Raw genomic sequence first — 15115 nt, 5'->3', positions numbered from 1 at the left:
TCTGATACCACAATTGTAACACCCCGATTTCGGTGGCGTCACTTTAGTAACCAAAGAAATAACTTAAGCGGAAAAACGTGAATTATTTTTTTTTCGATAATGTAAGTAAAGACAGAAAGAGATGAAACTCTAAAACGAAGATAACAGAACTAATATACAATATGATTACAGCCCCCACTGTAAGTTGTAAACCACGTCACGAGTAAACCTCCAGTGACGGAAAGTAAAAGAGAGTAACGCCCGTAGGCAAAAGTACAAACCAAGGTAAAAATATTGTGTCCGCAACACTAAACCTCAAAATCTGAGAACAAGTTGGCCCAGCGGCCTAAGAGAAGACCCCCTAGATCCAACCAGCTCTCTGTGATCTCCATAGGAAACCACACAAAAAGCTACCGGTAGGAAACTACCCTGTCCCCAAAACTGAAGCATGACGGTCAGAGCATCGACACTACTCCTACACTAGTCCCATCTCGAGTAAGTCGCTCGGTGGCCAGCAGGGTCGACCACCCCTGAACCGTAGTCCTCCTGATCAAGCTTCTTCAACCTAGTTTCCCCTGAAGGGTGAACCATCGTGAACCGGTCCGCCATACTCAACTGACAATGGCGTAGTCCGCCCAAACACACACAGAAGACGCGAGGGTCAACTCCAAAGAATTATATAAATAATAAAACCAGATATATAGGGTAATAATTATTTAGCCTCTCAGGCTTATACGTTTAGGGATAACATCCTAGGGTTGCATATATCACAATGAATATAAAGATCATGATAACAATTAGCATGCCTCAAGTAGGATAAACAGGTACCAATCACACTCAGCAACTAAGTCAGCATGTATGTTGCATGAAATGCAATGCTGAGTAACAAAATGCATTCCGGAAGAAGGATGGACACCATCGAGTCAGCCCTAACACCGGCCAAAGTGGGACCATTCCGCTCGGGCGTCTCTTACACCACACAAAAGTAGTCAGATCAGCAGTGAACCCGTAGGTCTGCCATTCCGTCTGCTACTGAGGACCACCGTAGTGTCCTAAATATGGAAATCCGGGTCTTATGACCATTTTGGAATCCACCGAGGTCCGGTAATCCGCCGTGTATTAACCTCAAAATGAGTGCATGAATGCAAGTGATTAGCCAAACAACGTCTCCGACCTCACTCGACACGTCGTCACGTGTTCTAGCTAACTTATTGTCTCTAAAAAGCCTACCCTAAGGCAAACGTCGATTCTGCGACAAAATGAATTAATCAAAAGAAGAAGATACTTTGGAACTCATGGTTCCCGGCTAAACTTTAGATAGCCAAACAATAAACTGCTCATCGAGCGAAAGGTACCGAAGTACTTGGAAACTTATAGTTTCCGGCTAAACTTTAGATAGCCAAACAATAACCTGCTCAACGAGCGAAGGAGTACGAATGTACTTGAAACTCATAGATTTCCTCAAAACTTGGACTCGACGACACTTCTCATATTTCCAAACTAATACTCAGGCTCTATGCTCTTATCTAAGGATGCTATTATTGTTCAAAGGATTTAGAAATTGATTAATGTCTTATGAATTTCCGTGATAAAATAGATTTCATTTAATCTTATAATACTTCCTAAGAGTTTTCAGAGATCCCATAATCTCAAATAATTCCCTGAGAAGGTCTCGATCCATTAAAACATAACAAGGTCCGAACTCCGTTCGTCCTTCTAAACTTTCTCAAAATCTCATAAAAATTCGGCATGACTTGCCCGCAATCCTCACTCCTCAGAATCTCAGGTGCACGTGGAATAGCATAAATAAAGCAGCTCAGTCAAAAGCATAACAGCATATTCCAACACATCCTAAGTTAACCATGTAGCACATAGCATGTGAATCATTTAGCACACAATATCATGGCATCAAATACTCAGCAAGGTCGGCCGAAGCCTCAGAGAACAATTCAGACATTTAGCAATTAAGTGCATAACACATAAATCAAGTCGAACTTGTCGACACCTAAAGCATTATCTAGTAATTCAGAGAGTAGCCCTCACCTGTTGGTTTTCCAGCTCGCTCCTTGGTCTTTCCTTCACAATCTTCCTCCTCAAGTCCTCCGAATTCCTCAAACGAACCTTAAAGCAATTTCACAGAAATCAATCACAATGAGTCAGAAACTCAGCAAACAATAAGTCCTAGGGTCACACGGAACACTACAACTCCGTGGTACGACAATCTAACGCGTTAAGACAAGTTTTCGAAAAAGTCGGATTTCCTCCCCCCTTGGTATAGCTCTCGGCCACTTTCCTTAATTGGGAGGGTCGATTTTTCTTCGATCAAACTTGGTTCCTAGGTTAACATAAGCCGTAACTAAGACGGTTCTAAGCTCGGAAAAATTTTCGGATCGAAAACTGATATAGGGGTAGTTTGGTCATTATTTTTAGCTCAAAATTTCAAAATTGGATTTTTGAAAAACAGATTGGATGGAGACGTCCACAACGACGTTTATGACGACAAATCCTACTAGCACTAAGCCAAGTCGATAGATTAGAGCTTAAAGGTTGCGACTTTACCGAAAAATGGGTATTTAAGGTAGAAATTGATCCCGGCGGCATTTCGTCGACATTTGACAAAATCTAATCCGCAGAACACGCTCAGGAGCATGCAGGGAAGAAGTTTAGACACTGAAATCAAACTATTTGGACAATTTTACAAAAAGCTCCAAACTTTGAGCTCAGAAAAACATAGAAAAAGTCGACAGATCTGACGATCAGAAGTGAGATATAGTTTACCTACCTCAAGGTCTTCGATTAGCGACGATCGGTGAAGAAAACGGGCAAAGATTCGCGAAAATCCGGATCCTCTCTTTCTCTCTAGCTGCTCACGGTTTTGGGGGAGGGAAAATGGGTATTTTTTTGCAAAAATCTAATTTTCAAGCTATTTATAGGTTTTGGAAAAAACGAAAAAATGATTTTTTTGCGATTCCGATTTTTCCTGCGCGTTCCTCTGCGCATTCTAAGATAGGTTCTGGCGACAGAATTCCAGAACTCAAAACAGGATTCTTGGAATTAAACCAAAAGATCCAAAATCGGCATAAGTCGGTGTAAGTCGGATTATCCCGAAAAACTACTTTTTGCAGTGATCGTCGGATGAGAAAACTTCCTTCTGAAGAAAGATTAGGAATGATGAGAGAAATAGGAGAACTCGGGTGGAATCTTCTTTTGCAGCTCCGAATAGAAAAAGTCTTCATCGTCTGTCGATCTTAGGTTTTCTCGAACTATCAGGGATTCCGTTTCGGCAAACTTCCGAGAATTGGAATTTGACGTTCGTACTTTCCAGGATTTCGCATCGAAATGATTGTTTAAGGACGGAAAAGAGAAGTTCTAACATTTCTCTGAGGATTTTTGGAATTAGTTTCCATCGTGTCCTAAAGCGTAAATTAACTATTCACTAATACCTTTGACCTAGGATTAAGCGTATGTTAGTCGTGCTATAACTCTTTCGGTTCTTCGATAAATTCTTGGACTTTTCCTGAACCTTTTTCCTTCTCAAATTTATCTTAATCAAATAACTCTTTTATTTTATTCACTTATCCAAAGCGTTAAAACTTGGGCCTTACAGTCCGGGAATAGAAATCTACCGATCCCCACAGACGGCGCCAAATGTTCCGTGCTAGAACATATAGAGGGAAGGTAGTACCCAAAGTGTGAGGAAAGTGATGTGAATGCTTAGAGAGAGAAACTCTAACCGCTTAGAGAGAGAAAATGTAACGGAATTTCAATGCTATTATTCCTCCAATGAGCTAAGAGTCCTTTACAATTGGTATTTCCCTCCTATTTATAGAGGTGGAGTTGGGCTTTGGCGCCTCTAACCTATCCAAATGGGCCAGTTGGGCCTCGGGAAGGGAGGCCCAAGGTCATGGCGCGTTCCCCGCCCAAGGTCAGGTCTCCTCGGCGAGGGACCCTGGGGTCTCGCCCAATCCAAGATCGCCTTCACAGGGATCTTGATCTCCATTGGAGAGGAGGAAGCACCTCAGATCCCAGGTACCATGGCCCAATGGATTTCAACACATTGGAGCAAGGGATGATTGACTTGAGCATAATGCATGACGCTGGTGTTCAACCGGATTATGGTGATGGAGGGGGTGACCATGACCCCATGGAGTGATTGTGATGAGGTACCTCTATCCTTAGTTTAGGTCATGCATCTTTAGCATATTTTCCATTTATAGATTTTCTTTTTTTCTTTTTATCATGCATTGTTTAGTTAGTTTTTTTTTTTTGGGTCTTTTACTTCCCTATACTCACATGTTTGTTGCCCGCAAGTTTTGCTCTTATACTTGTGCCGGTTTTGAAAAATTGTTTCTTTTTGGATACTCAAGTTGTTTTGGGGATGAGTGATTGTATGTTTGGGGAAGAGAGGAGGAGACTTCGGTCTTCCAAGTGTTTCTTTAGAAAGGAGTTGGTATGAGTCCATTAAGGGTCTATCTTTGACCCTTCACCATAAAATTTCTCTGGAGGATCCTGACTCACTTGCGATTCTTGGTTCTTTGTTGATTTCACTCATAGCATGCTTAGTGATTCTTGCTTTATTCTTGAGACTTATAGGATTTCTTGAGATTCTGAATTTGTTGGCTGAACATTATCCTTAGTTGCCCCATTTGAGCTTTATTGGAGAATTTGTTGTAGCCAAATGATTGGGGCGGATGTTTGGTTGGGTTTTTGGGGAGTGTTGGTCCTTGGGAAGTGCGCGAGTGAGGACAAAGCGCACTGAAAAGACTCGTGTTGTTACCGTGAGGCCTGTCGTCAGGTCGGGATGTTACAAATGGTATCAGAGCCAACCTCTCCCAGTACGGTGTGGTTCGGGGACGAACCAAGCGGAAGTTGGTGGGCCTGTGACGCCCGGGGCCGACGAGGGCGGGGAGTGATCGCCGGTGCAGTGAGGCACGGACAAGGAGCGGCTCCTGGCAGGCTTCTAGGCGGAGGGGCACATGAATGAACCGATCTCACACCCGAACAAGAGGTATTCCGAGACTGTATAGGGATGGACTATACAGTTGAGGAGGGCATAAATGATTTGATTGGTACTACTCATAACAACAAGTTGCAACTTCTTTTCGGGAACCCAACTCATAAGAACTCCATGGTTAAGTGTGCTAGCCTTGGAGCAATATCGTGATGGGTGACCTCCTGGGAAGTTTTCCCGGGAAGTGCGCGAGTGAGGACAAAGCGCACTGAAAAGACTCGTGTTGTTACCGTGAGGCCAGTCGTCAGATCGGGATGTTACAAATAGGTTGTTAGATATTCTGATATTTTCCAAGTGTGCTTTAATGAGTATTGTAGGTTGTAACTGATGGAACTTGGAAGGGCAAGAGGCATGAAGACTTGATTGTGAAATTGAAGGAGGCAGAAGTTAAGTTTGGTGGCGAGCCTCTGGCGCTCGAGCGCCCCCTTACAATAGGTCGGGGATTTGGGCACAGCTTACGGCGCTCGAACGCCCACAATTAGCGCTCGAGCGCCCTGTCAACAGAAGGTTCAACATCTGGCAGAAGGGAGCTGGCGCTCGAGCGGTGTAAATTTGCGATTGAGCGTCCTCAAGACAGTAACTTTGGGATTTTTGCTCGAGGGGCTGGCGCTCGAGCGCCCTATGTCGTTAGTTTTTATGATAAATAGTTGTTTGGTTGTTTTGATTAGGACCTTTGGTCATTTCAATAAACTTAGAAACTGAGATACTCTCTGATGCTAGTGGGATGCTTCCAAGCTTTGTAACTCAGGTTCTTTTACATTTCTTGTATGGATTCCATAGTCATGTTTGCCTAAACTCTTTATGCTTTGGGTTTTTCTAAGACTTATGATGTTTAAGTTATAATTCATATTTCTATTCATGTGTTTCTGAGTTTATCCATGAATCCCATCTCTATTTTTCTATCTAAGCTTGAGTGCACGCTTGCTTTATGCTTTTCTACAATCAGAACGGAAGTTAAGTTGTAGATTAGGGACTTGTTTCGGGATTACCTCTTCTATGCTTTCTGCTAGGAATAGAGAAAGGGTTGGAGTTTGTTGATATGAAAATTGCATGCTTAAGGCCTCAAACAATTGGTTAAGTTGGCAAGGAATTGTGCTTATCCTATGATTTGAGAGTATTATCTATGCGAGACATCGATAGGTAGTTGTTTAGATTAGAGCATCAAAGAGAGACTCAGTTCTTCACATGTTTAGGATATGTTTTCTTAAGTTGACTAGTTAAGCAAGAACCCAAGGCATTTCCATCTCTGATTTCTTAAGTTTCATCATTGCTACTTCGACATATATTTGTCGGGTAAATAGCCAAGTTCGTCCCTGAATGTGTCCACCGCCCTCAACTTCGTCCATAAACTTTAAAATTGTCCCATGTGATCCCTGAATGTGGCAAATCTCCCTCATCAGCAGTCCTTGAGTTAAAAATGGCAGACAGACGTTAACGAAAGTATGACGTGGAATTTTTTTTATCAATACTGAAGCTTATGTGGCATTTGAATGTTGGGAAAGTTTTAAAGGCATCAATTTAGTCCCTGAATCTGAAAAAAAGTTCTTTCACTCCCCTCATCTTCCTCTACCTCTACCCACCACCATCACCTTCAAGGTTCCAATTTCAGGTTCACAACCATGCTTGCCCACCATAATTGCAGACGAATATGAAAATATCAGAGGCAAATAGAATAAAATTAACTTCAATTAGAGAAACAACACAACAATAACAGCACCCAGAAAATAAAATTATAAGGATTAAACAAGAACACATCAGAAACAAATGTAACAGCCCGCACAGGCACCTGAGCTACGAGACAAGAAACAAAAATTGGATAACACATATCCAATGAAAGAAAAAAAACCCAGTTGGCTCATTACATCGGTGAAACCCTACTCCCTCCCACAATTGACCACGCTCCAATCTGTCTTCCTCCACTGCCTGAGATCCTCCACATCGTCTGATGTCCGCATCGCCGCCGTTGGGGTTTTTTTAATGGTGTTTGTGGGGGTGAGTTTATTCGCAGTAATCTCCTCAATCTCGATCTCTCTCATCTCTGGGTTAGGGTGGGTTTCGGACACAAAAAGACGTCGTTTAAACTCCATCGGTGACCTTGGTTTGCTCTCTCTGAAGCTTTGGCTCGAAGATTCAACCCTTCATCAAAACCCTAAAATCATCATATCTCTCACCCGTAATTTTGCAATCAAATAAGTTTAATACCCTAAAACCCTTCGTTTTTTGAGGGGGTTTGGACGAGGCGGCGATGGAGTCACAGAGGGGAGGAGGGAGGTCAAAGGAGGCGGTGGAGGAGGGTTTGATTCTGGGTATGGTTCTGATTTTTTGGACGAATAATTGGAACACACCATTTTTTTTTTGCTTTCACATCTTTGAAAATTTGGGGATTTTTGTTTTATGGTTTTTGAGTTGAGATTTTAGAGTGGTGGTGGACTGGTGGTGGTGGAGTGGGTGGACGGTTGGGGAGGAAGGTGCGAGGAAGAGTGAGTGATGAGAAAGAAAGAATTTTTTTTAACTATAGGGACTAAATTGAAGATTTAATGTTTCAGTCAAATCTTTTTCCTACGCGGAATTTCCAAATGGAAAAAAAATAGCCATGTCACACTTCCGTTAACGGTGTGAACTTTTTTAACGTCAAGGACCGCTGATAAGGGAGACTTGCCACATTCAGGGATCACGTGTGACATTTTTAAAGTTTAGGGACGAAGTTGAAGGCGGTAGACACATTCAGGGACGAACTTGGCTATTTACCCTATACTTGTCACAACAAACAACAATCTCAAAATTTAGTTTTTATTTGCTTTTGTTCTTCAAACTTAAAACTGAATTTTTCTCTCACAATCCCAATGATACGACATTTAAAATCAAGTGAAATTTGTGCACCTGCGGATTAGCTAACAACTGGGGTGGGTGGGGATTTCTGGGTTGTTGAGCTCTCTTGGGTTGGGGGTGAGTTTGGTGCGGGTTGGGGTTGAGGGTGGTGTGGATCAAAGGGTGGTTCGCTTATGGGTTTTGGGTTTAAGGCTTGGATGGTGGGTTCTGGATTTTTGGGTTGCGGCTTCAATGGTGGGGCTGAGTTATGTGTTTGTCGGTTTTGGGGTTGCAATGGGAGTGGGTTATGGATTTCAAGGTTTTGGGGTTGATGCTTGGATGGTGGGGTAGGTTATGATTTGTCGGTTTTGAATGCGATTTAGATGGTGGGGTAGGGGTGGTGGTAGGGGTGGTGGTGGGGGTGGGTTCTGGGTTTGAAGGTTTTAGGGTTGATGTTTGGATGGTGGGGTGAGTTTTGAGTGCGGTTTGGATGGTGGAGTGGGGGTTGCAGTGGGGCTGGGTTCTAGGTTTGAAGGTTTTTAGGTTGAGTCTTGGATAGTGGGGTGGGTTCTGAGTTTGTGTGTTTTGGGGTTGAGGCAATGATGGTGGGGTGTGTTCTGGATTGGTAGGCATCCTCCCAACCAGATAAGAATTATACTAAGAATAGGAGCTATATTGAATATTTTGCTCCTACCCTTGCTCTTTATGGATCTTGAACATTTAGGGGTTGGTAGTGTTGAAGGTGATGATGAAGATGATGTTGAAGATGAACATTTATGGGCAAATCTATTTGTCAATTGAAATTTCTTTATTAATTATTTTTTTTTAATCAGTAATTTTTGTTTTTTAATAATTCGTGAAAGTTCAGCATGGGTTAAAATGATAATGTTGAGGACCAAATTGAATCCACATGACACATAACGTGACACATGGGGTTTCTCGTTTCAGAGACTAACGGAAAAGAAGAAAAGGGACCAACGTGAAAGGTGTTTGCAAGCTGAAGGGTTTTTCAAACCATTGTTTTTAGTTTAGAGACCAAATTGAAGTGAGGCTGCAATTTCAAGGACCAATTTGGAGATTCACTCAAACATTCTATTTTGGCCCAGTCAAGAACAAGAGGCCAAGAGCGTTTCATTTCCCTCCTTTTCTTTCAATATATTTTAGGGTTGCGCACTGAAGTTTGTAGGTCACATTTTCAACTCGTTAACCCAGACGCTCCTTCAGGTATGAACCGCTTCCATACTCTCTCTGATAAAGGTTTGATAATTTCATCATTTTCTCTTCCATGATGAGTGATCTTTGCTTTAGTTGCCTGTTTTTTTCCCTCTTCATGCATTGGAACCCTAAACCCTAAAATAAATTTAGGGATCTTTAATTTAAACAAAATTTCTGTCAAAATGGGTTGTGCTGTTGTCTCTACCATACAAATGAATGTCAATTCAAACTGGGGTTTGTTTATTTTCTTGCTATGCTATGTTGTCGTGTTGCAGTATAAGTCACTGTCAGTGCCAGTGATCCTATCCCCCATTGGAATATATCACATTATGTAAAGCATTATCCAAAAATCCATGTTTTTTCTTTGTGCAACAAAAAGCTATGAACTTGGCTGTTATTGCGTCTATATCCCATGATTCCCTTCACACTTGTCTGCTTGATAATTATTTTTTGGTAGGCACAGCAGGATTATGGCTGGTTTAATCTCACTATCTGATTTACAAACCAATAATGTGGGTGACATGAAAGATATGATCAGCAACTTACCAGATAGCATTCTTCATCACATTCTTGCTTTACTCCCTACCAAAGATGCTATACAAACATCCATTTTGGCGAAAAGGTGGAAGTACTTGTGGACCTGCTTATGTTTGATTTTAGCAAGTATCTGGCAATCACTTCCATGAACCAAGGACAGGAATCTGTAAATTGCCTTTTAGACCAAGTGGACAGACTACTTTATCATTCTAATTGTGTGAAAAGGCTCAGTGTCATGATTTATGTAGATTGTGGGATGTGTTATGGAGTTGACGTTGATGCGGATCGAGTTAATTCTCTTATATCTGCTGTAGTGAAGCACAACATTGAAGAGCTTAAGCTTTCCCTACCTGTGAGGCCTCCATTTGTTTTACCTAATTGTTTCTCAGCTTCTGAATCATTGACTAAGCTGGTTTTACATGTTGTGCTCTAGATGTTGCTAGCGGCATTCATTTTCCTAGCCTAAAGACATTAAAGCTTGTATTTGTGAACTTCGCAAATGAGAAGTCAGCTCAACAACTTTTCTCTGGGTGCCCTGTCCTAGAAAAGTTAAGCTTGTGTAATTGTAATTGGGACAACATCAAGCAAATCAGCATAAAATTTCCCACATTAAAGACATTAATCATCTCTGGCGCCAGTTCTAGTCGAGGTCATTTGCTCAATTCTACAATTATGGTTGATGCTGCAAATCTTTTATATTTCAGTTATAACAGCAATGTAACTGTTGAATTTGTCCTTGTTAACCTGGCCTCCATAGTTGATGCACATATTGAGGTTCCTCAACCCTCAGAAAATCTAATTAAACTATTGAGTGGTCTTGGTAGTATCAAATCTCTTAGATTATCAAATGATATTCTTGAGGTATGTTTAACAGCTCACTGATCATCTTCATTTTTTTAACTGTATTACAGCTATTGACAATGTTTTCCATTAATTGTGGTTTTATTATATTTATTTCATATTTCCTTAATAATGTTTTTTCTTTCTTTTACTAGTGTTTTTCCTATGCTTTCCATCTCCTTCCCATGTTCAACAATTTGACACATCTTAATGTGGATTTGGGATATTGTATGTTCACTGATGAAGCTGTAATGAACATTCTCCAAAAGACACCTAAATTGGAAGTTCTTAATATTCCTATGGTACATCTTTTATCCTGCTCCAGTTCTTGCATCTACCACGTTTCAAGGCTAGCACTAACAGTAGTATTGTTTCTGTCCATTGACATGTTTATTGATTCTTATGCAGGGATTTGACCCAGAGACCTGCTTGGATGGTGAACACTGGATATTGAACTCAGTGCCTTCTTGTTTCAAATATAGTCTCAAATTATTTTCTATTTCACATTTTCGTGGGGTTGAAGCTGAAATCCAGTTGCTAAAGTTTTTGTTAGAAAATGCCACAGTTTTGGCGGAAATCCGGATATTCTGTTCGAAAATTTTATCTGCTGATTTGAAGAAGCAGGCTGAGATCAGCAATCAGTTGCAACCTGTAGGCCTGGGAAGCTGTGTCATTAAGTTTACATGAACTTGTTTTACCGGGTAAGACTAACAAGTCTGGTTTGTGGGACATGCACTTTGCAGAATGACTTTGTTTTTGTTATTGGAATCTACATAATATTGGCTAAATTTGACTAGTGTTACAATTTTCAGAATGATCAGAGTATTTCCTAGATCCATTGATCAATGATTCAATAGAAAGCCTCATCATAATCAGGTTTAGAACTTTTTTTGTAAGCAACACTTTTAGTAAATGTTCCAAAAATATTCTTAATAGTGCGACTACTTTGAGATGCACAATGCCAAAAATTGTGTTTTGCTCTACTGTTGTTGCTGCTACTACTATTGTATATTGGATAAAATTGACTAATGTTATAATTTTCAGATTGATATTGCCTAGATCCATTGATCATTAGTTAAGCATCACCATAATTAGCTTTTAAATTTTTTATCGAGACGTTTTAGCAAGTGTTCCCAAAATATTCCCTTCAATACCTAGAGATCATATTTTTGTGTTTGATTCGTAAAAAGTGGCGATTGAATGACTAACTTGAAGAAATAAGGTTTAGAGAAGAATGTAAATGATGTGTTCTCTGAAAGATTGTATATGTGATTTGCCAGAGAAGATGCACCTTAAATGTTTGATCATATGGGTGTCTTCTGATGGTTGCATTCTTGTCTAAGCAACAAATCTACTTTTATTGGCAATTACCAAGTTAATCTTTCATTGAATTCTATGTACTGGTTACTTGAGAACTTTGTGATGGAATGGTTTTCAATCATGACCTTTCAATTATAATTTTGGGAGCGAATTCATCGTAGAAGTTGAGTTAAATTGGTTGATTACATCTATCTGTAGATGGAATTGCCATTAATAATTATAAAATGTTGAGTGTAGAAATCAGTATCAGTTTTAAATCATTCTGTACAACTCCCATACCAGTCTAATCTTGGCATCATTCACTTGATCAAGCGGAACTTTAGTCATGCTTGTCGGATTTGAGTACCGTTTGTTTTTGTTAGAAAGCTAACAGAGTAAGCTTTGAAATTGTATCCCAGTTTTAAATTCTGTTTTCTTGTCAATCAGTACCAATTTTTTATTTGATTTTTAAAAATACTCTGCATAACTCCCATATGGTTCTAATCCTAGCAGCAATCACTTAATGAAGCCTAACTTGAGTGGTTCTTGTCGGATTTGAGTATCGTTTTTGTTGTTAGAAAGGTAATAGAGTAAACTTTAAAATGGTACCAGTTTTAGATTCAATTTTCTATCAAATTTATGATTTATCTTTTATTGGAACCGGTGTAATTCAAAGGATCAGGGGATTGATAGGAACCTAAATACCAATCTGATAGGAACTTCAATTTTAACAATATTAATAAGAGACATGAAAAAAATGCTGGCCAAGGTATCCTTTTTAGCCATTTAAAAGAAATGACATACTTACATGGTCATTTTTATTGACAGCACTTCACTGGAAGCTGCTATTTATGTCCCTGTGATAACTTGAAATAGAATAACACCATCTGCCTTTTCTACACTATTTGTGCTGCATATGGGTTTAAAAACACGTTGTACTTAGACTAAAGAATAATTAGAGGAAATACTTGGCCAAGATATGAAAGTTGCATAACTTCATACCTGTGACTTCTTAGCGGTGTTGGCATCTGCATGCTTTATTGATTATTCTATAGTCTACTAATTTAAATGTAGGATCTACTAACTTGTGGACAAATAACGGGGATCATCATTTACCTCAGGTAAAATAGATTTAATCATAAAAGATAATACTTAAAAAATAATGTTCACTCCTAACAACATTATGCTAGCATACACCAATCAATTTCTCAGTCCCTACCAATTCATCATGCAAGCTGATGTATAGATCTTCATTCTTCAACGTCCATGATCTTAATTCAGTACTCTCAAGAAATTAGTGGAATTGTTTCCCTAATTCAACTCCTCATGGATAAAAGAAACCAAGTCCCATTACAATTATCAGCATAAATGATTTAGAAATTCAATGAAAGGAAAAGACTTCTCTCATAATGGAATAAGGCTGGCATAAATAGTAATGGTTACAAATAATAATATAAAATTGTTTATGTGATTCTTTTATTTTTTTTTGGAAAAGTGATTCTTTCTCAATAACTTAAGTTTTTTGAGATAAATAGTTATTTAACAATAAAGTGATAAGTGAACTAAAAATATTACCACACAATAACGGTAAATAGTCATATTTTAACGACTATATGGTCATATTGTAACGGCCATATTATCGTAGTCATATTCCAATGACCAAATTGTGACACTTACATCCCAACCTCCATATTTTTTATTTTCATTATCTAACAATCGCGATGGCAAGCAATTAGGGAAAATTTTATAGAACGAAGTACAATTCAAAGTGCGAGCGAAATTTTTTTATAAAGGGCTTTTTCAGATTTTACGAATTTAACAGGGTCTAAATAGCTGTCGGGGGGTCCGAATAACAATTCTCTAGTTAATTTTTAGGCAACTAGTTTTTTCAAGTTACAAATTTATTTTACATGGTTTTATGCTTACAAGTTATAAACGATATATCCACACACTATCTGAATAGATGATTGAGGATAGATAAATCCATCTTAGTACCATAGAACCATCATCTATCTAAACAAAATTAAAAACCAAAGATGTTCACCTCATCATGTTTATATATATATAAAATATACATATATATATACATATATTTTTTTTTTCTTCTGATGTATTACTTTCATTTTTAAGTTTTTAATATTCCTTTTTGTTGTAAATACTGTAAGTTTCCCTTTGAATTCTTTGAAAAAGAGAAAGCACTTATTTTGGGGGAAAAAGAAAAAGAAAGCGGCCTTTGGATGGGAAGAAACCAATTGCCTATTGTGACTGTTCTATCCAAGAACATACAATAGGGGTACAGTACCCAAAGTGTGAGGAAAGTGATATGAATGCTTAGAGAGTGAAGTTCTAACCGCTAAAGAGAGAAAGAATAATTCAATTTCAATCTTGTTATTTCACAAATGGCCAAAAGTCCCTTACATTTGGTAACCGTCTCCTATTTATAGGCGCGGAGTTGGGCTTGGCACCTCTAATGTACCTTAATGGGCCAGTTGGGCCTCGGGGAGGGAGGCCCAAGTCTCAGGTGCGCCCCTCGCCTGAGGCCAGCGCTCCTGGGCGAGGGACCCTGAGGTCTCGCCCAGTCCACAAGTCCACAAGACACCGAGCTCAAAGCATGAGAGATAAGTGTGTCTTTAAGCAGGAAAACTAGGGCGAAGGCCATAAGAAACTAACCAACGCTAAAACCTAAAGTCTAAAAACGAAGATCAATGGCCAACATGGCTCGGTGAGTAAAGCTTTTAAAATCTACATCTCAAACTTTTGTTGTGCTTCTCTTCTCCGGACGGTCTGAGTCCACAAGTGAGCTTGTGGCGATGACATTTGATTCGCTCGCCCCACCATAGTTATGCACGTGTTCCGACTTGCGATGTTTTGACATGTGTCGAGCCTACGCCACGCGTCGCGCCCTGAGATGGTGCTAGGGTCAGCGAATCCACTGAATCCTAACTGTTATCTTTGAAGCGTCCCTTTGGATCATGGTCGAGCCTGACAATTGGAATTTAAACTAATCAGCTTCAACCATTGTAACTTTTCATTTAACGTGTTGCCCCCGCTTTCCGAAATCCACGTCACACCCTCTTGAGCAATCATCCTACCTTTGCCATGATGGGGCACGATTCCCCAACCGCTATCACCCCCAGCCTTTATATTCTCCTCCTCCTCCTCATCATTCAACGTTTTCTGTCAAATGCTTCCATACTCACTTCCGACTCTCATTCCAGTTTCCTTTGCTGACCCTGCGAACTCATCGTCCCGGATCTCCCCGCTCCTCTTCCCGTTGCTCTTTCCTGGTTAGTTTTCATCTTTCCCTTTTTCTTCTACTTTTATGATGTCCTCAACAGGGTCCCTTTCCTCCACTGAGGAGATCAAAGCTCATCGCTTGACGACCTTCGCCACTCTCCCCTTCCCCATCTCAGAAGCTCCTGATCA

General features: G+C 39.9%; 1 protein-coding gene across 1 annotated transcript; it reads left to right on the top strand.

Annotated features, from left to right (window-relative positions):
* The first annotated feature begins 10448 nt into the window (after positions 1-10448).
* On the top strand, positions 10449-11339 carry LOC130748721 (uncharacterized). The gene is made up of 2 exons (XM_057601966.1): positions 10449-10692; positions 10799-11339. Exons 1-2 carry the CDS (start codon positions 10576-10578, stop codon positions 11075-11077), a joined length of 396 nt encoding a protein of 131 aa, XP_057457949.1. The 5' UTR covers positions 10449-10575; the 3' UTR covers positions 11078-11339.
* Positions 11340-15115: the final 3776 nt, after the last annotated feature.

This window comes from Lotus japonicus, chromosome 3, assembly GCF_012489685.1.
Source record: "Lotus japonicus ecotype B-129 chromosome 3, LjGifu_v1.2".
NCBI lineage: Eukaryota > Viridiplantae > Streptophyta > Magnoliopsida > Fabales > Fabaceae > Lotus > Lotus japonicus.
Note: the sequence above shows the minus strand (reverse complement) of the source record. Positions and strands in the feature narration are given on the sequence as shown.